Genomic DNA, 24,367 nt, shown 5'->3' with positions numbered 1-24,367 from the left:
AAAACTCTGTCTAAAGTTAGCTGGGATACCCTGTATATGCGAAAACAGGGAAACTTAGTGGACTTGTGAGTTTCCTCGCTACCTGCGAGACGTTCTCGTAGCCTAATACAGCGTGTTACGTTTCGCCTACGACGCGCGGTTTAGCCGGCGCGACTGCAATAAAGCGGCAGATATTTTGGCCCGTTCGGCGTCGCCGCTACGCTCCCCGCCAAGCGCGTCCAGGCATGTTCCGATGCCACGTGTCTTCATGTGCGTGTGTGAGTGTATGTGCCATTGTGCCCGACCGGCGGCGATACGACAGCAGGGGTCACCTTCTCCTCCCAGCCATTGTGCCCGACCGGAGGCGATACGACAGTAGGAGTCACCTTCTCCTCCCAGCCATTGTGCCCGACCGGAGGCGATACGACAGTAGGAGTCACCTTCTCCTCCCAGTCTTTGTGCCCGACCGGCGGCGCCACGACAGTATGCGTCACCTTATCTCATTGTACAATCACGTGCTCGTCTATTGAGGGGTTCCTTCTTGCCCTCAACTGCGAGAGTATAAAAACAGCTGCCCCCGGACGCTGTTGCGTTTCGCCTGCGACACGTGGTTTTGCCGGCGCGACTGCGGCGGGGCGGCAGACATTTTGGCCCGATCGTCGTCGCCGCAACACTCATCGCCAGGTGTTTCCAGGCGCGACTGCGGCGATGCGACCGCCTAGGGATCATCCTCGCATTCCAGTCATTGTGCCCGAAACAGGCGATGCCAAAGCAGGGATCTCATTCCAGTCATTGGGCCCGAAACAGGCGATGCCAAAGCAGGGATCTCGTTCCAGTCATTATGCCCGAAACAGGCGATGCCAAAGCAGGGACCATCCTCTCATTACAGTCATTGTGTCCGACCGGCAGCGCCACGACAGGGTGCTACGAGATCGTGCTCGACATGGTGCTACGGCATCGCTACGACAGTGTGCGTCACCATTAGCCCATTGTACATTCTCGTGCTCGTCTTTTGAGGGGTTCCTTCTTGCCCTCAACTGCGAGAGTATAAAAACAGCTGCCCCCGGACGCCAAAAGGAGGGCTCCGATTTCTTCTGTTGAGTGAAGTGCTCTCCCGTCTCTCTACTTCGGTCAACCTGACCGCCAACTCTTTGCGATGTTAAAATAAACAAGTTGTTTCGTTGTTACCAGTCGACTCATGCTTTGCCGGGACCTTCGGATGCTTCCAGTTGTACCCCAGGCCGCCAGGCCAACGCTACCCTTGGGGCTTGCGACCCAGGTACAACCACGGGCGTCAGCGCCGAGTTCCCAACAGATCGTACTAGCAGTCCGATCCCAAACATCTGGTTGGCAGCGGTGAGATCGCCTACGACTTCAAACAACTGTCTGCCAGCGGTGAGACAGCGACAACGGAGGCCAGCAGCGAAGAGATGCAGTTGACTGTATGCTGAGCAGCTCAACGACGATCCGGGAGCAGTGCAACGAGCCCTGTGTGACGACTGGTTGCCTGCAGCGGAACGACTGCGCTGGACTCTTGGCTGCGAGGTTTGGTGAGTGCGGGACTTTCTTCTTCTGAGCTTTGCCAGGCTTTTGTTAGTGTCAGAAACAGAGCTGGTAATTGTGGTTGTCGTTGCTGCCGGGTTAGTTTGCGGCAAGACAATAGTAAGCAGTAGAGAAAGCAGCATTCAGAGCAGCCATGGATTTGAAGTCGTTGCGCAAACCGAAATTGTTGGAGCTTGCAAGAGAGTTGGGTCTGGATGTCTCAGACAAACTAAGAAAACCTGAACTGCTAAAGGCTATTCTTGAGTTAGAGGCTGAGGATGACGAGCTGTCGGAATGCCTTGAGACTATTGAAGAGAGGGAGACTGCAAAAAGACAGGAGCGCGAACTTAAAGAACAAAAAGAGAAAGAAAAAGAAGAGCGTGACCATCAACACGCTTTGGAAATGAAGCGTCTCGAGATAGAGATGGAACGCGCTCGTAATGGAAGTCAGGCACACGGTGCAGGAGAACGCGTATTGTTCAAAATGACTGACCTGATGCGGCCGTTTAAGCTTGGAGAGGACATTGGTTTGTTCCTGGTTAACTTCGAGCGAACGTGCGAGAAGCAGGGGTTCTCTCGGGAAACGTGGCCACAGCGCTTGCTCACTTTGTTACCCGGCGAGGCGGCCGACGTAGTCGCTCGCTTGGATAGAGAGGAGGCAGAGGATTTCGACAAAGTAAAATCAAGTCTGCTAAAAAAGTACCGGCTGTCTGCGGAGGCGTTCCGTCGGAAGTTTCGGGAAAATGAGAAAGGCAGAAGTGAGTCATATACAGAGTTTGCGTATAGGCTTATGTCGAACATGCAGGAGTGGCTCAAAGAAGAGAAAGCGTTTGGTGACCACGATAAAGTTCTGCAGTGTTTCGGGCTAGAACAGTTTTATAGTCGGTTACCGGAGAACGTGCGATACTGGGTCTTGGATAGGCCAGACGTGAGTACGGTGGCTAGAGCCGCTGAGCTAGCCGAGGAGTTTGTGACGCGTCGAGCTCGCGGAGCTAAGGACGGTCAAAAGGGTGACTTTGGCTCGAAGTTTGAGAGGCCGAAGTTCACACCCATGAGAGCAAAGGGGAACACGCGTAGTGCGGATGCGAGTGGAAGCAGTGCGACCGAACCTAAGGAGACGGCGGCAGCCGAAGCCGAACGCAGAAAGCGGTTCGAGATGAGGCGAGCGGGCGTTTGTTATACGTGCCAGAAGCCGGGTCACTTTTCGGCGCAGTGTCCGGAAACAACACCAAAAGTTGTGTTTTTTTCAATAGGCAGCACTGACGAGAACATGAAGCTTCTCGAGCCTTACATGCGAGACCTCCTTGTGAACGGGAAAGAGTGCCGAGTGCTTCGCGATTCCGCAGCTACGATGGATGTAGTTCACCCATCTTACGTAGAACCCCATATGTTCACGGGCGAGTGCGCGTGGATCAAGCAAGCCGTGGAAGCTCATAGCGTGTGTCTTCCAGTAGCAAAGGTGCTTATTGAAGGACCTTTCGGAGCGCTTGAGACGGAGGCGGCAGTGTCATCTGTGCTGCCACCCCAGTACCCGTACCTATTTTCAAACAGGTCCGATCACCTCCTGCGCGAGAAGGGGCTTTTGTTTGGTGAAGCTAGTGTTCAGGCCTTAACCAGATCGAAGTTTCGGGAGCTCGCTGCAAAGGCGGTAGTTGCGGGGCCGACGTTATCGAACAACGAAAAAGGGTCAGAGGCGCAGCAAGCTGATATTCAGAGCACGCCCGAACTGAATAAAATTGAGTCTGTAGCGTTGAAGGCGCCAGATACTGGAGAGGAAAATCCCGATTCGGGAAAATTAGAAGAGCTATCTACTGATTTGCTCATCGCGCCTACGTCAGACGGACTTGATAGGTTGCTAAAAGTCAGCCGGTCGGCTTTGATAGCCGAGCAAAAAAAGGATGGCAGCCTGGAAAACGTGCGCTGCAATGTCAAAGAAGGTATCGCCAGGAAAACTGCGCGTTTTGTGGAAAGAGGTGGAGTCCTGTACCGGAAGTATCTAGACCGCCGAGGAGTGGAGTTCGATCAGCTGGTCGTGCCTCAATGCTATCGTCAGGATCTGTTGCGCTTGTCACACGGGGGTTCGTGGTCCGGACACCTAGGAGTTAAGAAAACTAAGGACCGTCTCTTGCAAGAGTACTATTGGCCAGGGTGTTTTCGGGACGCAGACCATTTCGTGAGGACATGTGACACTTGTCAGCGGGTGGGCAAACCAGGGGACAAATCGAGGGCGCCGTTGAAATTGGTACCTATCATTACGGAGCCTTTTAGACGGCTCGTTATTGATACTGTGGGACCTCTGCCGGTAACAGCCACGGGGTACAGACACATTTTGACTGTGATCTGCCCAGCGACAAAGTTCCCTGAAGCAGTGCCGCTTAAAGAACTCAGCTCAGTTGAGATAGTTAATGCACTACTGTCCATATTTGCGCGAGTTGGTTTTCCTGCAGAAATCCAATCAGATCAGGGCACAGTGTTTACTAGCGCTTTGACGACAACTTTTCTCGAAAGGTGTGGGGTAAAGCTGTTACACAGCTCAGTGTACCACCCACAGTCGAATTCCGTTGAGAAGCTCCACTCCGTCATGAAGCGCGTGTTGAGAGCCTTGTGTTTTGAACATCAAACTGACTGGGAGCTGTGTCTGCCTGGGGTGATGTTTGCTTTAAGGACCGCGCCGCATGCGGCTACGGGGTTTTCGCCAGCTGAACTGGTGTACGGTCGCTCGCTTCGATCTCCGCTTCGCATGCTTCGAGAATCATGGGAAGGTAGGGGCGACGACCCAGTCGTGGTGGAGTACGTGCTTAAGCTCCTCGAACGCTTAAGAAGGGCACAGGAGTTGTCAGGTGAAGCAATGACAAAGGCCCAGCAGAGGGCCAAGGTTTATTATGATCGGACAGCCAGGGCCCGTCGTTTTGAGGTTGGCGATGAGGTCATGATATTGCGCACATCGCTAAACAACAAACTAGACGTGCAGTGGGAGGGCCCAGCACGAATTGTTCAGAAACTGTCGGACGTTAACTACGTGGTAAGTCTGCCAGGAAAGCGGAAAGCACAGCAAGTTTACCACTGTAATCTGCTCAAACCTTATAGACAAAGGGAAGCAGTGGTGTGCATGATGGTAAACGTTCCTGAAGAGCTTCCGGTCGAGCTTCCGGGACTAGGCTCAGTGACGAACAGGGAAGACACCGGTCAAGTCATTAGTGACCTTATCAGTAAAGCACCGCTGTCGCCTGAGCAGAAAACCGAACTACACCAGCTATTACAAGAGTTTCAAGGTCTGTTCTCTGAGAGGCCTGGTAGGACTTCTGTACTTACTCATGATATAGAACTTACCTCCCCAGAGCCAGTACGATCCAAGGCGTATCGGGTGTCACCCCGCCAGAGCGATATTATGGAGGCTGAGGTAAAGAAGATGCTACAGCTCGGTGTTATTGAGGCAGGTGAGAGTGATTATACCTCCCCTTTGATTTTAGTTGAGGTACCGGGCAAGGAACCTCGTCCTTGCGTCGACTACCGCAGGCTTAATTCCATCACTAAGGATCAAATTTATCCGATCCCTAACATCGAGGAGCGCCTTGAGAAAGTTAGTAGCGCTCAGTTTATTTCCACCCTAGATCTTGTCAGGGGTTATTGGCAGGTTCCACTTACAGAAGAGGCTAGTAGGTATGCGGCGTTCATTTCACCAATGGGAACATTCCGTCCTAAAGTGTTGAGTTTTGGTTTGAAGAACGCGCCATACTGTTTTTCAAGCCTCATGGATAAAGTGTTGCGGGGACAGCAAGAATTCGCTTTACCGTATCTAGACGACGTAGCGATATTCTCCGCATCCTGGTCTGAGCATATGACACACTTGCGGGCAGTGCTAACCCGCCTGCGCGAAGCGGGCTTGACAGTCAAGGCTCCTAAGTGCCAGTTAGCACAGGCCGAGGTTGTCTACCTCGGTCACGTGATTGGTCAGGGTCGTCGCCGCCCCTCTGAAATAAAAGTGGCCGCTGTGCGAGACTTTCCGCAACCGCGCACCAAGACCGATATTCGGTCGTTCTTGGGTGTCGCCGGCTACTATCAGAGGTACATTCCTAGGTACTCTGATATCGCGGCTCCCCTGACGGATGCTCTAAGAAAAACAGAGCCTCAAACAGTCGTCTGGGACGAGACCAAGGAAAGAGCTTTTAGCGCCCTAACGAGTGCCCTAACAAGCCAGCCTGTGCTACGATCGCCAGACTATACAAAAGGGTTCATTGTTCAGTGCGATGCTAGTGAGCGAGGCATGGGCGTTGTACTGTGCCAACGGGAAAATGGAGAAGTAGAACACCCCGTCCTGTATGCTAGTCGTAAGCTGACCAGTCGTGAGCAGGCGTATAGCGCCACCGAGAAAGAGTGTGCATGTCTCGTGTGGGCCGTTCAGAAATTGTCATGCTATCTAGCCGGCTCGAGGTTTATCATTGAGACGGATCACTGCCCTCTCCAATGGCTGCAGACCATCTCTCCCAAAAATGGCCGCCTCCTGCGCTGGAGCCTCGCTTTACAACAATATTCCTTTGAGGTGCGTTACAAAAAGGGGAGTCTCAACGGTAACGCCGATGGCTTAAGTCGAAGCCCCTAACGTAGGAATCAGCCTCAAAATTGTTTGTTACTGATGTTTTTCTTCCTGAGGCAGGATTTTTTTTTAACATATTGCTTTTGTTTAGTGTTTCAAAGTGATGATATGCTTTCTAGTGCAATTTTTCAATTTGTGGACGCGTTCTGAGTGATGCTAGACTACTGTAGGGAACTAGGCAGTGGTATAAAAAGGGGAAAGAGCCTGGCAGGGCTTAGTGAGGGTTGTGCCGTGCTTGCTGACTGAGCGGTTGAGTTTCAGCGTAGTTCTAACGCTTGCCGGGAACGAGAACAAAAATGTGAACTCTCCCGAAGTCACTTTGCAGTGTCCCGTGCGAACCTGAACGAGAGAACGAGGCCTTCTCTGTGCGCTGCGCTCAAGAAACGTCGAGGGACGCCCGACTTCGGTTATGAGCATCATCGAGCGACATCCCTCCGGACAGCGGATGCAGTCCCCTGTCCATCGGGATCTCCTTCCCCCGGCGGGGCGGTCTGTTGCGTTTCGCCTGCGACACGTGGTTTTGCCGGCGCGACTGCGGCGGGGCGGCAGACATTTTGGCCCGATCGTCGTCGCCGCAACACTCATCGCCAGGTGTTTCCAGGCGCGACTGCGGCGATGCGACCGCCTAGGGATCATCCTCGCATTCCAGTCATTGTGCCCGAAACAGGCGATGCCAAAGCAGGGATCTCATTCCAGTCATTGGGCCCGAAACAGGCGATGCCAAAGCAGGGATCTCGTTCCAGTCATTATGCCCGAAACAGGCGATGCCAAAGCAGGGACCATCCTCTCATTACAGTCATTGTGTCCGACCGGCAGCGCCACGACAGGGTGCTACGAGATCGTGCTCGACATGGTGCTACGGCATCGCTACGACAGTGTGCGTCACCATTAGCCCATTGTACATTCTCGTGCTCGTCTTTTGAGGGGTTCCTTCTTGCCCTCAACTGCGAGAGTATAAAAACAGCTGCCCCCGGACGCCAAAAGGAGGGCTCCGATTTCTTCTGTTGAGTGAAGTGCTCTCCCGTCTCTCTACTTCGGTCAACCTGACCGCCAACTCTTTGCGATGTTAAAATAAACAAGTTGTTTCGTTGTTACCAGTCGACTCATGCTTTGCCGGGACCTTCGGATGCTTCCAGTTGTACCCCAGGCCGCCAGGCCAACGCTACCCTTGGGGCTTGCGACCCAGGTACAACCACGGGCGTCAGCGCCGAGTTCCCAACAGATCGTACTAGCAGTCCGATCCCAAACAACGCAAAAGGAGGGCTCCGATTTCTTCTGTTGAGTAAAGTGCACTCCCTTCTCTCTACTTCGGTCAACCTGACCGCCAACTCTTTGCGATGTTAAAATAAACAAGTTGTTTTGTTGTTACCAGTCGACTCATGCTTTGCCGGGACCTTCGGATGCTTCCAGTTGTACCCCAGGCCGCCAGGCCAACGCTACCCTTGGGGCTTGCGACCCAGGTGCAACAACGGGCGTCAGCGCCGAGTTCCCAACAGGTCGTACCATCGGTGCGACCACAACAACCGTTGCCATCGGTGGGATTCAAACAACTGTCTGCCAGCGGTGAGATCGCGACAACGGAGGCCAGCAGCGAAGAGATGCAGTTGACTGTATGCTGAGCAGCTCAACAACGATCCGGGAGCAGTGCAACGAGCCCTGTGTGATGACTGGTTGCCTGCAGCGGAACGACTGCGCTGAACTCTTGGCTGCGAGGTTTGGTGAGTGCGGGACTTTCTTCTTCTGAGCTTTGCCAGGCTTTTGTTAGTGTTAGAAACAGAGCTGGTAATTGTGGTTGTCATTGCTGCCGGGTTAGTTTGCGGCAAGACAATATTAGGCAGTAGAGAAAGCAGCATTCAGAGCAGCCATGGATTTGAAGTCGTTGCGCAAACCGAAATTGTTGGAGCTTGCAAGAGAGTTGGGTCTGGATGTCTCGGACAAACTCAGAAAACCAGAACTGCTAAAGGCTATTCTTGAGTTAGAGGCTGAGGATGACGAGCTGTCGGAATGCCTTGAGACTATTGAGGAGAGGTCAAAAAGACAGGAGCGCGAACTTAAAGAGCAAAAAGAGAAACATGAGCGCGAACTTAAAGAGCAAAAAGAGAAACAGGAGCGCGAACTTAAAGAGCAGAAAGAAAAAGAAGAGCGCGAACACGCTTTGGAAATGAAGCGTCTCGAGGTAGAGATGGAACGCGCTCGTAATGGAAGTCAGGCACACGGTGCAGGAGAACGCGTATTGTTCAAAATGACTGACCTGATGCGGCCGTTTAAGCTTGGAGAGGACATTGGTTTGTTCCTGGTTAACTTTGAGCGAACGTGCGAGAAGCAGGGGTTCTCTCGGGAAACGTGGCCACAGCGCTTGCTCACTTTGTTACCCGGCGAGGCGGCCGACGTAGTCGCTCGCTTGGATAGAGAGGAGGCAGAGGATTTCGACACAGTGAAATCGAGTCTTCTAAAAAAGTACCGGCTGTCAGCGGAGGCGTTCCGTCGGAAGTTTCGGGAAAATGAGAAAGGCAAAAGTGAGTCATATACAGAGTTTGCGTACAGGCTTATGTCAAACATGCAGGAGTGGCTCAAAGAAGAGAAAGCGTTTGGTGACCACGATAAAGTTCTGCAGTGTTTCGGGCTAGAACAGTTTTATAGTCGGTTACCGGAGAACGTGCGGTACTGGGTCTTGGATAGGCCAGACGTTTGTACGGTGGCTAAAGCCGCTGAGCTAGCCGAGGAGTTTGTGACGCGTCGGGCTCGCGGAGCTAAGGACGGTCAAAAGGGTGAATTTGGCTCGAAGTTTGAGAGGCCGAAGTTCACACCCATGAGAGCAAAGGGGAACACGCGTAGTGAGGATGCGAGTGAAAGCAGTCCGGCCAAACGTAAAGAGACGGCGGCAGCCGAAGCCGAACGCAGAAAGCGGTTCGAGATGAGGCAAGCGCGCGTGTGTTATACGTGCCAGAAGCCGGGTCACTTTTCGGCGCAGTGTCCGGAAACAACACCAAAAGTTGTGTTTTTTTCATTATGCAGCACTGACGAGAACATGAAGCTTCTCGAGCCTTACATGCGAGACCTCCTCGTGAACGGGAAAGAGTGCCGAGTGCTTCGCGATTCCGCAGCTACGATGGATGTAGTTCACCCGTCTTACGTAGAACCCCATATGTTCACGGGCGAGTGCGCATGGATCAAGCAAGCCGTGGAAGCTCATAGCGTGTGTCTGCCAGTAGCAAACGTGCTTATTGAAGGACCTTTCGGAGCGCTTGAGACGGAGGCGGCCGTGTCATCTATGCTGCCCCCCCAGTACCCGTACCTATTTTCGAACAGGTCCGATCACCTCCTGCGCGAGAAGGGGCTTTTGTTTGGTGAGGCTAGCGTTCAGGCCTTAACCAGATCGAAGGTTCGGGAGCTCGCTGCAAAGGCGGTAGTTGCGGGGCCGACGTTATCGAACAATGAAAAAGGGTCAGAGGTGCAGCAAGCTGACGAACTGAATAAAATTGAACCTGTAGCGTTGAAGGCGCCAGATACTGGAGAGGAAATGCCCGATAAGGGAAAGTTAGAAGAGCTATCTGCAGATTTGCTCATCGCGCCTACGTCAGACGGACTTGATAGGTTGCTAAAAGTCAGCCGGTCGGCTTTGATAGCCGAGCAAAAGAAGGATGGTAGCCTAGAAAACATACGCTGCAATGTCAAGGAAGGTATCGCCAGGAAAAATGCGCGTTTTGTGGAAAGAGGTGGAGTCCTGTACCGGAAGTATCTAGACCGCAGAGGAGTGGAGTTCGATCAGCTGATCGTTCCTCAATGCTATCGTCAGGATCTGTTGCGCTTGTCGCATGGGGGTTCGTGGTCCGGACACCTAGGAGTTAAGAAAACTAAGGACCGTCTCTTGCAAGAGTACTATTGGCCAGGGTGTTTTCGGGACGCAGACCATTTCGTGAGGACATGTGACACTTGTCAGCGGGTGGGCAAACCAGGGGACAAATCAAGGGCGCCGTTGCAATTGGTACCTATCATTACGGAGCCTTATAGACGGCTCGTTTTTGATACAGTGGGACCTCTGCCGGTAACAGCCACGGGGTACAGACACATTTTGACTGTGATCTGCCCAGCGACAAAGTTCCCTGAAGCAGTGCCGCTTAAAGAACTCAGCTCAGTTGAAATAGTCAATGCCCTACTGTCCATATTTGCGCGAGTTGGTTTTCCTGCGGAAATCCAATCAGATCAGGGCACAGTGTTTACTAGCGCTTTGACGACAACTTTTCTCGAAAGGTGTGGGGTAAAGCTGTTACACAGCTCAGTGTACCACCCACAGTCGAATTCCGTTGAGAAGCTCCATTCCGTCATGAAGCGCGTGTTGAGAGCATTGTGTTTTGAACATCAAACTGACTGGGAGCTGTGTCTGCCTGGGGTGATGTTTGCATTAAGGACCGCGCCGCATGCAGCTACGGGGTTTTCGCCAGCTGAGCTGGTGTACGGTCGCTCGCTTCGGTCTCCGCTTCGCATGCTTCGAGAATCGTGGGAAGGCAGGGGCGACGACCCAGTCGTGGTGGAGTACGTGCTTAAGCTCCTCGAACGCTTAAGAAGGGCACAGGAGTTGTCAGGTGAAGCAATGGCAAAGGCCCAGCAGAGGGCCAAGGTTTATTATGATCGGACCGCCAGGGCCCGTCGTTTTGAGGTGGGCGATGAGGTCATGATATTGCGCACATCGCTAAACAACAAACTAGACGTGCAGTGGGAGGGCCCAGCACGAATTGTTCAGAAACTGTCGGACGTTAACTACGTGGTAAGTCTGCCAGGAAAGCGGAATGCACAGCAAGTTTACCACTGTAATCTGCTCAAACCTTATAGACAAAGGGAAGCAGTGGTGTGCATGATGGTAAACGTTCCTGAAGAGCTTCCGGTCGAGCTTCCGGGACTAGGCTCAGTGACGAACAGGGAAGACACCGGTCAAGTCATTAGTGACTTAGTCAGTGGAGCATCGCTGTCGCGTAAGCAGAAAACCGAACTACACCAGCTCTTACAAGAGTTTCAAGGTCTGTTCTCTGAGAGGCCTGGTAGGACTTCTGTACTTACTCATGATATAGAACTTACCTCCCCAGAGCCAGTACGATCCAAGGCGTATCGGGTGTCACCCCGCCAGAACGATATTATGGAGGCTGAGGTAAAGAAAATGCTACAGCTCGGTGTTATTGAGGCAGGTGAGAGTGATTATACCTCCCCTTTGATTTTAGTTGAGGTACCGGGCAAGGAACCTCGTCCTTGCGTCGACTACCGCAGGCTTAATTCCATCACTAAGGATCAAATTTATCCGATCCCTAACATCGAGGAGCGCCTTGAGAAAGTTAGTAGCGCTCAGTTTATTTCCACCCTAGATCTTGTCAGGGGTTATTGGCAGGTTCCACTTACAGAAGAGGCTAGTAGGTATGCGGCGTTCATTTCACCAATGGGAACATTCCGTCCTAAAGTGTTGAGTTTTGGTTTGAAGAACGCGCCATACTGTTTTTCAAGCCTCATGGATAAAGTGTTGCGGGGACAGCAAGAATTCGCTTTACCGTATCTAGACGACGTAGCGATATTCTCCGCATCCTGGTCTGAGCATATGGCACACTTGCGGGCAGTGCTAACCCGCCTGCGCGAAGCGGGCTTGACAGTCAAGGCTCCTAAGTGCCAGTTAGCACAGGCCGAGGTTGTCTACCTCGGTCACGTGATTGGTCAGGGTCGTCGCCGCCCCTCTGAAATAAAGGTGGCCGCTGTGCGAGACTTCCCGCAACCGCGCACGAAGACCGATATTCGGTCGTTCTTAGGTGTCGCCGGCTACTATCAGAGGTACATCCCCAGGTACTCTGATATCGCGGCTCCCCTGACGGATGCTCTAAGAAAAACAGAGCCTCAAACAGTCGTCTGGGACAAGACAAAGGAAAGAGCTTTTAGCGCCCTAAAGAGTGCCCTAACAAGCCAGCCTGTGCTACGATCGCCAGACTATACAAAAGGGTTCGTTGTTCAGTGCGATGCTAGTGAGCGAGGCATGGGCGTTGTACTGTGCCAACGGGAAAATGGAGAAGTAGAACACCCCGTCCTGTATGCTAGTCGTAAGCTGACCAGTCGTGAGCAGGCGTATAGCGCCACCGAGAAAGAGTGTGCATGTCTCGTGTGGGCCGTTCAGAAATTGTCATGCTATCTAGCCGGCTCGAGGTTTATCATTGAGACGGATCACTGCCCTCTCCAATGGCTGCAGACCATCTCTCCCAAAAATGGCCGCCTCCTGCGCTGGAGCCTCGCTTTGCAACAATATTCCTTTGAGGTGCGTTACAAAAAGGGGAGTCTCAACGGTAACGCCGATGGCTTAAGTCGAAGCCCCTAACGTAGGAATCAACCTCAAAATTGTTTGTTACTGATGTTTTTCTTCCTGAGGCAGGATTTTTTTAACATATTGCTTTTGTTTAGTGTTTCAAAGTGATGATATGCTTTCTAGTGCAATTTTCCAATTTGTGGACGCGTTCTGAGTGATGCTAGACTACTGTAAGGAACTAGGCAGTGGTATAAAAGGGGAAAGAGCCTGGCAGGGCTTAGTGAGGGTTGTGCCGTGCTTGCTGACTGAGCGGTTGAGTTTCAGCGTAGTTCTAACGCTTGCCGGGAACGAGAACAAAAATGTGAACTCTCCCGAAGTCACTTTGCAGTGTCCTGTGCGAACCTGAACGAGAGAACGAGGCCTTCTCTGTGCGCTGCGCTCAAGAAACGTCGAGGGACGCCCGACTTCGGTTATGAGCATCATCGAGCGACATCCCTCCGGACAGCGGATGCAGTCCCCTGTCCATCGGGATCTCCTTCCCCCGGCGGGGCGGTCTGTTACGTTTCGCCTACGACGCGCGGTTTAGCCGGCGCGACTGCAATAAAGCGGCAGACATTTTGGCCCGTTCGGCGTCGCCGCTACGCTCCCCGCCAAGCGCGTCCAGGCATGTTCCGATGCCACGTGTCTTCATGTGCGTGTGTGAGTGTATGTGCCATTGTGCCCGACCGGCGGCGATACGACAGCAGGGGTCACCTTCTCCTCCCAGCCATTGTGCCCGACCGGAGGCGATACGACAGTAGGAGTCACCTTCTCCTCCCAGCCATTGTGCCCGACCGGAGGCGATACGACAGTAGGAGTCACCTTCTCCTCCCAGTCTTTGTGCCCGACCGGCGGCGCCGCGACAGTATGCGTCACCTTATCTCATTGTACAATCACGTGCTCGTCTATTGAGGGGTTCCTTCTTGCCCTCAACTGCGAGAGTATAAAAACAGCTGCCCCCGGACGCAAAAGGAGGGCTCCGATTTCTTCTGTTGAGTAAAGTGCACTCCCGTCTCTCTACTTCGGTCAACCTGACCGCCAACTCTTTGCGATGTTAAAATAAACAAGTTGTTTTGTTGTTACCAGTCGACTCATGCTTTGCCGGGACCTTCGGATGCTTCCAGTTGTACCCCAGGCCGCCAGGCCAACGCTACCCTTGGGGCTTGCGACCCAGGTGCAACAACGGGCGTCAGCGCCGAGTTCCCAACAGGTCGTACCATCGGTGCGACCACAACAACCGTTGCCATCGGTGGGATTCAAACAAGCGTCGTACTTTAGCGAACCATTTCACAAATATTCAAGGACTCATAAACGTTTACATTTTGAGCGAATATCTAGATAATTTATAGATATCTACATTAGGCACCATACTGGCAACTGTGTTCCCAAAAAATATTGATGCCGTATTGGCTTGAATACTAATAAGCGGTTTCCCCTGCTGTAGATGCAGTTGTAAGCTATGATATGAGCTAGTGATTTTAGCCTTCCCCTCGCTTGTTCATAATCATGTCGCACATTTATTACCATTTCATTTTGCTTAACATCTGTTGCGTATCTGTAATTTAGTTGATCAATCTTAAAGACGCAGTTATTACTTGCACCTGCTTTGCGATGATCACTATCATCCTGAGATTCATTCAGTATCATAGCCACTCTAGCAGTTACCAAGCGTTACGCGACCGCGGCCACTGCATGCGCTGATATCGACGGCCGGCAAAGGTGCAGCGACAACACACTTGCTGTATTCGGCGCAGGCATCGAGGCGTGGCGGCAGCAGATGCAGCTGGAGCGCTTTGTGTTGGCCGGCCACAGTCTCGGAGGCTTCCTCTCCGCGTCGTACGCTCTCCTCTACCCGCACCGCGTGGCTGACCTTGTGCTCGAGGATCCTTGGGGCTTCCCCGTCTTCGACCCGGGTCGGCCGCGTGGCAAGCGCATGGGTCACTGGTTGGCACCGCTGCAGCTCTACTGCAACCGTTTCAACGTGCTCTCGGGACTGCGAGCGTCTGGCCTTCTTGGTGAGTACAGTTACAGCCAGCCCACTCACCGCGTTGCTGTCAGAGCTTTGTACTTCGTAGAGATGTCGGGACTGTACGAGAGAGAGAGAGAGAGACAGAGAGAGATGAAATTAAGGCAGGGAGCTTAACCAGGTGAATAGTGCCGTTGGCTACTGTGCACTCGGAGTAAGAGGGAATGACTGAAAAAGTAAGGAGAACGGTCACATTAGGGATCACATTACATTACAGTTTTTTTCGACACTGCTTATGAAACATTTTCTGGCATTGCTGTGGGAAGGTAGGGACAAACACCGTTGAAGCTTAACCGCGTCTCCGGTTTTTCGCCGTGCTCATACATTCGGACTGCCTAAAAGGGTAATGAGACTTATTAAGACAAACTGCAGCGGCCGGAAAGAGCAAGAATATACAAAGAAAAAAGTATTGCTTCAAGTTACCACCCAAAGGAAGAAGAGAGCAACTACTACTTCAGCGAACATAGATGAGAGGTCGTATTAAACGCGAGAGAGAGAGACAAAGAATCTTTATTGGAAAGTCCCTGCCGAGTTCGAAAGGGGAACGGAGACGCTGGGACGCTAGCCCCGTAAAGCTGGTCTTCTGGGCATTCGGTGAGCATTATAGCCTCCCACTGCTCAGGTGTTTTTATTTTAGCATCGTGGTTTATGCTGTGTCTGATATTGCTTGGAGCTGATGGGCATGGCCATATAATGTGATGGAGGCCTGCACGTGGTTTATTGCATATCTTACAGTGTGATGAGTATGCTTCTGGGTGTATTCGGTGCATGAGTAGTGGCGTAGGAAAGGTGCTTGTTTGTAGAAACCTCCATGTAGTTGCTTGGTGTTTGTTTAATGATTTGTCAGGAGGAGGGTATTTATTGCGAGCATTTCGCTAGAATTCGAAGATTTCTCCGTAAGTGGTCATTTGTCCGTATTGGGAAGCTGTTATTTCTTGATCCGGTTCTCGTTCTGGGGGCCGTAGTTCTGTTTGGGTCTCTTCGGAGATTTTTTGTCCAGAGAGAGATGAGCGACGCAAGTGACTCTCCCGGTTGATACTTGCTCGGACAGCGTCGTACGCAGCGTTGTTCCCAATTACCCCTGCATGGCCTGGCGTTCAGATGAGTCGAACAGTTCTTCTGCGGGTAGGATGTGTTCCAAGGAGAATTCGGTATGTTTGAGGTGATATAAGTTCCCTGGTGTAATTAATAACGGCAGCTTTGGAATCGGTGACGTTGCATGATGGAGTGCTTGATGCGTATGATAAAGCTGTTGCAGCCTCTTCCCCTTCTTCTGGGTGTTTGGCACGTATGGAGCTAGTTATTGCGATATACATTTTTGTAACCGTAACAACTGACAGAGTCATGGCTGGTTGGGACGGATACTTTGCACCATCAACATAAGCTACATGTTCAGCGTCTTTGAGCACTTTGTTGAGTCTTTGAGCTCTTGCTCTCCGTCGCTCTGCGTTATGGTTTGGGTGCATGTTATTGGACATGGGGGATATTATGAAGGTGTTCTTGATGCCCGATGGAATATCTATCTTTTCTTCAATTCGCGTTGGGTATTGTATTGCCAGCTTGTTTAGTATTGTCCGTGCAGTCTTCGTGTGTGTTAGGCGTTCATAGTGTGATATTCTGTGTGCTTCTATAATTTCGTCCAGTGTATTGTGTAATCCGAGGGCTAATAACTTTTCGTTTGCTATGCTTGGAGGAAGGTGCACTGCTTGCTTTAATGCTTTCCTTATCATTATGTCAATGGTGTGTTTCTCGGTATGCATGAAATTTAAGAATGGCGCACTATACACTATATACGGGAGATGGTAAAGTCTTATACCAGTCGAATGATATTGCTCTCTTTCATGCCGGTGGGTCTGGTAGCACTTCTCGAAATAAGCCGGCCCACCTGTGCCGTGGATGTCTTTAAGAGTTGGATTGTTGTGGTGTTTTTTTGGTCACTTTGTATGTGCAATCCCAGTACCCTTAGGCATGAGACCTGGAGTACGGGTGTACCTTTTGTTTCCAAGGCAATTCTTTGTTGGTTAGAGGCTTACGATTTTCTTTGATATTTTGGTTTGGTCAGTAGGAGCTCAGATTTCTCTGGGGAATATGAGAGTCCTCTCGGTTCTACGTATGTTGTGACTGTATCTATTGCTTCTTGCATGGACTCCTGGATTTCGCCATCGCTGCCACCCGTCGCCCATAACGTTATATCATCCGCATATAAACTGTAGGCGCGGGATGCTCTCGAGTCTTCTCGGGACCCCCTATAAGTATTAAAGGCGAGGTGAAAGGGGAGGTTTAACTCTGCTTGCAGTGGCTATGCGTTGCTGTTTGGATGACAAGCGGACAGCGACGTCCGCGATGTAAAGATGCCATGGGCGCTTTGACCTCTTCAAAGCATAAGACTGCGACTATAGCAAGCAGCGAATACAGAAGGGCTTTCAGCGTTCGAGCCCGCAAGCTGCGTGACGGAAATCAATGGGACTGTGCATTGTGGACTATCTTCTCGTGTTTTCATATAGCCGTCCCTGAATCTCACGGTATACAGCAAATGTGTTTAGACTTCGTACGTTACACATGCGTAATAGCGAAAAACAGCAATCGCAATGACACTGCGACTTGATAGGACATGCGATCTGCTGATTGCAGTCGGACAGACGCGTGTCGCTTTTCTTGGAGGCGCCGAATGAGGGGTGCTCGAAGTCCGAGTTATGAACTGTATATACAGGATATCACAGATATCATGCGTCGCGTTTTTAAAAAGGACGGGCCATTCCACACCAAGATAATCAAGTGTATATTGTTCACAGTCGAGTAGAGTAGCCGCCAGTAATTTTTAACAGCGGAGCTGCTTAAGCGTTAGTTTCGCCGTGGAGCGTTACCAGAAAAGTCAGCCCAGCTGTGCGCCGCCTCGCGTTGCCTAGCAACCACCTGCGAGAGCACCTAGCCACGTAACCTCCTCGCACCCCACGTGCCTAGGGCGGAGTCGTGACGTCACAGGCGAGTAAAATCTCAGAACAGCCGGCGCGGCGACACACATCTCGCTTCCTCTGCTCCGTGCGTACGGGCTGCTGCCATGGGAAGACTGAAGAAAGTCCGGACGCCCGAAGAAGAAGCGGCTTACCAGGAAGAACGCCGTAGTGCCAAGCGAGAGGCGATGCATCGCGCCGAGCTGATCCGGAACACCGCGCCAAAGCTGCGGCTGATAAGAGGTGACGCCGAGTCGAGGATCCCGAGTTTCAGGCCAGGGAACGCGAGAGTCGGCGCCTGAACGCTCGACGTCCCCGAGAAAGCGATCCCGGCTTGCGACTGTTTGAAAACTTACAGCGTCAAGCCCGCCGTGACAACAACTTAGCAAAAGCTAGCATAACCTCCCAAAACCTAGAAACAACTTAGCTACGCCTGCCATAACTTCGCAAAACCTAGAAACGACTTAGCCAAGCCTACCAACAACTTAGCAAAACCTAGCATAACCTCGCAAAACATACAAACAACTTAGGCAAGCGACGTAAAAGCTAGGTGATCACAAGCTCCGCTGTTTACTCCAGCCATGCACCAATAGTGCAAGCCGCGCACGTTTTTTTGTTGATGCCCAATTTAACAATTAATTGCAATTAGCAAATTTTTAATTCTTGCTCTGAATATCGTGCTGTCAATGAACAATTTGTAGGAAATTGAAAGAAACTTAAGGCTTGCGTGGTTTCAGCCGAGTACTTTTTACCCGTTTAATTTTTCTAGCTGATAAAGAAAGCCCGCGAAGAACAAAATATCACGTGGCTGACCGTCCACCCGCATTAGGGTGTCTCTATGCCAAGCTTCTGACATAGAGACACCCTAGCCCGCATCAGAAAGTAGCGTCCTCAAACAAGCTCCATAGCAGTTAGTGGCAGAGTTGGCGCTTTATCTGACGCGTCCCGCCCGCGACAGCGCGGCGCCTGGGCGTTTATAAGGAAAGAGTGCCCATAAGTAGTGGCTGATGCGTCGCGGAGGCAGTACGCTCACCAGCTCCTGTGGAACGTGTTTGAGGGTGCTGCTTTTTTATGCCGGCGGACTGTTAGTCTCGTGGTGCTTTTCATCTTTTGCGGGCTTTCTTTATCAACCGGAAAGAAATTGCTGGCATAAAGTGCCTGGCTGAAAACATGCCATTTCTAAGTTTCTTACAATTTTCTGCAAATTATTCATTGATAGCATGCCATTCAGATCAGTAATATGGATATAGAAAATTGCAATTAGCTAATAAATTGAATGGTATCAACAACAAGATTACTGGCGACTGCTCTACTCGAATGTGAACAATATGCACTTTGTCATCTTCGCGTAGAATGGCCCACCTTTTTTTGAAAACGCGATGCATGATAGTTGGGACACTCTGTATACAGAGATATGGCTTAGGGTTCAGGCTCTGGAAATGCATTTTGAACTCTACACCAACGCTATTATCCAAATTTTTCCTACGCCCGCCTTAATCTTATACACACACAATTGATCGTACGCATAGCAGCATTTCTAATGTTTAAAGCGCAAGGAAACTGCAGAAACGTAAGCTGTCTAAGACCGCTGCAGATGACACTGATCGCGCTATGCACCCAGAGCTTCTCCCAACCAGTGTCGCCTGCTTCGCGGGCGAAATTTCTGTTATTAATGGATCTCTTCACCGTTAATTGCGTCAAGCGCTGGATGCCAGCCTCTGCGGTTCCTCTGAAAATTATAACTGTTCAGCCTTCTCTAAGATTAGTTGAGGTACAGGTGAGGGTCCCGAGTATCGTTCATGCTTTGTGTATTCTTCGTAATACTTAAGACAACGAGCGCACGCTGCCAATTTATTACTTTTGTCCTGTTGCGGAATGATAAGACTATAGCGCTTATTATCAAGGCATTGATTCGGGAAATTTGTTCTGTCATACAGGGAAGTTCAATAGCGCTAATAAGACAGGGACAGACAAAAACGACAACACGCGGTGCTATGACATGTGTATATGTGTCCTTGTGGTTGTGTCGTTGCCTTACATTATGTCCGTTAGCAAGCACAGACTATTCCAACGTGTCCTCTTGCAGTGTTCAGTGCTCAGACTTTCCTTTCTTTTCATATATTTTCCATGTGCGGAATTTCCAGACTCCTGCTAGAACATTTCTTTTAAAAAGGAAATGACTTTTATATTTTGAACCACACTTCTCCTGACGGTATATATATTTTAATTACTCAAATGACAAGTTGTCGATGCGCGATAAAAGTGTATGTTTATCCTCTTTTTTTTCTTTCCTTTTTTTTTTTTGCTGTGACGAAGCGCACATTTACCTTGTTTTCACTTTCGCAGGGCCGTTTATAATGCAGGCAGCACTCAGTGGTGCTCACAGCCTTTTTGGTCGTGTTGTGACGGATCCCACCGCTATTCCCAATTACGTGTACCACTGCAACGTCCGGAGGCCAACGTAAGAATGAATGCAGGAATGCCGGGATGTGTTTTAGGACAGTCTCATGGGAAATTATCCGTGCCACCGCAATTTTGGAAGCATTTTTCTTTCTCGCTATGCTTCAGCATCGTCTTCTCGCAATAAGTAACGCTGAACGCGCATTATTGTTTTACAGTGTGTGTTGTAGTAAAGTCAGATATTACATCATTAAGAAAATATATTTGTTATTAATAAGAATGACGTGTTAACCTTAAACGACGCATTGTGCAAAATAAAATTAGCAAGTTATTTCTAGAGATGGTTCGTGCGTATAGCACTGCGGCGGCAGGCGTCCATGACCCTTTGCCCTGAACGGCAAAACGTAGTCGGTTTTACTTGGTGGACAAGGCAATTAGCCTCCGAATGCCTGTCACATTGCATAAGAAACAGAGTAAAACGGGATGCTTGTGAGCTGTGAGCAAATCGTGCACTACTACGGAGAAAATAAATTTCACCGGAGGGTAGGCACGCTTCGCGCGACTCCTTGTAATTAGGCGCATTGCAATAGCCGACACGTCATGCCTTCACAAGCAGGGCACGTTAAGGCTTAGGCTGCAATATACATTAGGGAGTTTTAGAATAGGGGCCCCAATAGTTTGGGGCTCCAAAGAGCTTTGCGGGTGTTAGCGTTGGGGCACGTAGGATTGAAGAGTTTTAGAATAGGGTTTAATAATAATTTTTACTTGCGTGTATTCGCGCTTAAGTACAATTTAGAGGTTATTCTCTGTAAGCAGCAAACAATTAGTTGCGCTTAGTTTTGAGCAAACCAACTTTACTAGCCTTCACCAGCCAAGCTTAGCCGTGTTAGGCCTACGAGCCATAAAATCCACAATCGAATTCAAAATCAGCGGCGTCTAATGAGTCAATCTTCATAACACACGCTAGTTGAGAGAAAGCGATAACCGCACTCACTTCTCCTAGCTTGCGAACTTCACGCGTTACCGCGAATCGAACCCAGTTTTGTGCTAGGTTAGAGCCGTCGCTTCGATGGGTGCTGCCATGTTTGCCGACGCAAAGCTTTTGGGGCCGCTATTTGGGCTCCCGCTAAATCGGTGAAATAGCGTTCCCAACGCAAAACCCAAACGGAGTTTGCGTCTTGCGCATGCGCAGTGGCTTCGACGCTATTTCTTTGGGGCCCCAAAACGTTTGGGGCCCCTATTCTAAAACTCTCTATTAATCTTTCGACGTTTCGCGTAGGGCTATAAGTGGGAGTGCGTGCTGAACACTTCTACTAAGAAAAATGTTTCCGCATATTGTTATTGCTCACTATGGCGCATTGGCACTGTCTCGAGTAATGCAAACCACAAGAACAAAAGCGACGACATAAAGTCATCGTGCCGTCTAATTTTATTGCTTGAATAAAGCATGAATTATTAAAATTCTGCCTCGGCTTCGGATTATGACCCAGCAACAAGAGCAGAACACAGTAAACGCGATGCACAGACGTAAAAAACATGCCGCAACTCTTTTATGGTTGCTTTTTCCCCCTTGTTCGAAGTGATGAAATTTTTAGTAATGTGCCTATAATTTTGAGTAATCACAAAATATGACACTACACTACATGCGCGAGGGGAGAACCATTTTTATTTTTTGGCAACATAACCTAAGGAGGAGAGTTCTTTTCAAGTTATTGTTTCCGAATAAATAAATAAATAAATAAATAAATAAATAAATAAGTAAAAACACTTGGCAGTATGTTGCAGCTCGTTATTTGCAGAACTGTCTAGCGTCACCAAACTGAGTAGGCCCATTCCGCGTACCTTACTTCTTCAATTTTTGAAGGAGAGACAGAGAACGAAAGAGAGAGGGAGGGAGACAGGTTAACCAGAGGAAGTCGGTAATTGGTACCGGATCTGAGGTTGCTCCTTTCCTTAGTGATGTATACGTAAGCTGGATCGTAGTCATGGAACACCTAATAAATTTTCTTAGTCATAGGAACATGGAACATTATGTATAGCTATAATTCTTGTCTGAGCTCAGTAATTAACGTGACATAACTGTTTAGCTAGCTTGATGAGCTAAACAGTTATGTCACGTTAATTGCTGCGCGGGTATTAAGAAACACTTACTTGCGCATGGTCATCAGGTTCACCTTTAGGTCTTGCTTTAATTACTGTAATTACGGTGATATTTCTTGCAGTTCTAATTAACATGTCTTCGACTCTTCTCAAAGCAAGCAAATGTTCAGTAAGCTGCGCGCGTACTTACCCTTTCGCGAACAGCTTGGCCATGTTACGCGCAAGTTTTCTTTTTCAACCCTAGTATGCAAATGTCAAAAGCAAAAAAAAAATGTGTGGGCTAAGGCATAGAAAGTACGACGAGTCAGAGCACTGTGGCGCAGTGTCCTTAACATTTTCTTTTGCTGGACTGATAGTGGATGAACTGCGGACTTCATCGTACCTTGTCGGTGCGCGTGTATGTCGGCACGCAGAGGTGAAGAGGCGTTCCGGAACCTGAGCGTGTACTTCGGATGGACGAAGAATCCCATGGTTCTGCGCTTCTTGGACCTGGATCCCGAAGTGCCCGTGACGTTCGTGTACGGCAAGACCACCTTCATCACGCGAAGCCCAGCCGAGCACATCAAGAAGACCAGGATCAACGGCTACGTCGACGTCCAGGTGCGCTGGCGCGAGGGGCGCCTGCCGGGAAGGCGTGCACGTAGGGTCACGCGGTCTCTTTTCTGTCCATGGCTTGACGCAACTGTGCGCATGGGTGCAGTCGCAAATTAGAAACGAACTGCAAGAACTTCTTTCAGTACTAGCGGCCATGTTTGGGTTCTACCGCACAGACTTGCACGTAACGAATTACATGGGATGATTAACTACTTGTAATCAGTTACATTTCGTGGTAGTTTTGTAATTCATCGATTACATTTTCTTTTTGCTCAGTAACGGCCTCTGTAATTCAGTAACCTTTTCCGTTAACTAATTACATGTGACCGGTTACTTTATTGACGAGACAAGCTGTAACAGGCGGCGCGGCTTTGGGCGCTTGAATTTGACGGTAACTGCGAGGGAACGCCCGCGGTCGTGCCTCGCAGCAGCCTCTCGGATGCGCATGCGCAGGCGAGTAAACCCGGGGCGCGAAGTATTCGCTTCTTCATCTTAACGCTACACCAGATGTTGCCCGGTGATTTTAACCTGTTAATATGGCTGGATAGCGATGGCCACTTCGGACGTTGGGTCCAGGACTTCATCTACAGATGAATTTTCCAGCTTTTCATTGGTTCTAACGGGTACACTTTTACCGAGCCTGAGCAACAACGAAGCGCTGCGCTTCATAGAGAACCCAGAATCGATCGATCCCGTATTAAGTCCAATCTTGTGAGCAAGGTGTTCGTACGTTACAGCACTGCCCTTCCCTACAGCGCACGCATCGAGAGAGTTTTCATTGTCAGCGCCGATGTCTTCACAAGAAAACGAGCGTAGACAACCCATGGAAAATTTGAAAACCAATTGTTAGTGAAGATAGCCACGTGTGAATGGCTGCAGTGGGCGCACTGAAAGAGCCAGGCCAGCTTGGTTTACTTACTGTTGGTGCAGGGCTGATAAAGGTGGAGGAAAGTAAAAGTAATCGATTACCGTTTAATAATAGCTCAATAGCTTTATGTGGCATTGATTGGTCACTCTAACCAATATCATTTTTTAATAACTTAAATGTAATTGGTAACCTTTTTCTGTAACGTGTGCGAGTCTGCTACCATATTAATATCATTTTCTTTACTGTGGTTATTATTTTAATGCAAGTTATGTTTTGCTTCTTTGAATGAAACTTTTCTTTTAACTGCCTGTTTATCAAGCTGTATTTACAAAAGCGTTTTTACGGATTGTTCATAAAAGCAGATGCCAGCCAATCGTAATGACATACATATTATTATCGAAGATGGTTGGTCAATAGCAAGTGACCTTTTAAAAGAAAGAAATTGAGTGAATTCCGTCAGGTTTCATTGCTTATTACGTACTAATCTTTCTTTCCTGTTTTTCTTTCCATTTTATGCCTCTTCCTTTAATATATTGGCTTAGTATTCTTTCTTTTTTTACGTTTCTTCCAACCTTCTTACTGTGATTGTTGTGATCATTGTAATTATGTGCCATGTTTGAGAATCACAATCATCTGTCATGTCTAGCGGCTGAGATAACACACAATCACAAACAACGTACAGCGAGCAGACTACCGTTATAATACGAATCGTTCATCGAAGAGCCTCCTTGAGACGTCGCACAGGTTAATCAAATGCAGTGTGACACACGCGAGGCGATAATCTCAAAGAGCTTATTGGCGTTGGCACGATGAAAGCATACGTGCGATTGTAGCCATATGGCTAGAAAATCGGATTGTTGTGTTGGGGGACCGAGGTATGATCTCACCATCGGGCACATAATGTATTTTTTTTAATGTGTCAGCTATTCGGCAAGACAGCAGCAGCACCTAGCAGCCACGGTCAGCAAAGTCCGGGAAGGTTCGCGAAGAAAGCTACACTTTA

The 24,367-nt window shown here is 49.7% G+C and overlaps 1 protein-coding gene across 5 annotated transcripts in view; it reads left to right on the top strand.

Moving 5' to 3' along the window:
- The window catches only part of LOC142590621 ((Lyso)-N-acylphosphatidylethanolamine lipase-like), a 172,653-nt gene that overhangs the window by 133,275 nt on the left and 15,011 nt on the right, over positions 1-24,367 (top strand). For all 5 annotated transcript variants that reach the window (XM_075702978.1, XM_075702991.1, XM_075702985.1 and 2 more), the window contains 3 exons: positions 14,180-14,440; positions 19,749-19,863; positions 22,316-22,502. In XM_075702978.1, the coding sequence (XP_075559093.1) occupies positions 14,180-14,440; positions 19,749-19,863; positions 22,316-22,502 (563 nt within the window). The remainder of the gene's footprint in view (positions 1-14,179; positions 14,441-19,748; positions 19,864-22,315; positions 22,503-24,367) is intronic.

Source organism: Dermacentor variabilis, chromosome 1, assembly GCF_050947875.1.
Source record: "Dermacentor variabilis isolate Ectoservices chromosome 1, ASM5094787v1, whole genome shotgun sequence".
Taxonomy (NCBI): Eukaryota; Metazoa; Arthropoda; class Arachnida; order Ixodida; family Ixodidae; genus Dermacentor; species Dermacentor variabilis.
Note: the sequence above shows the minus strand (reverse complement) of the source record. Positions and strands in the feature narration are given on the sequence as shown.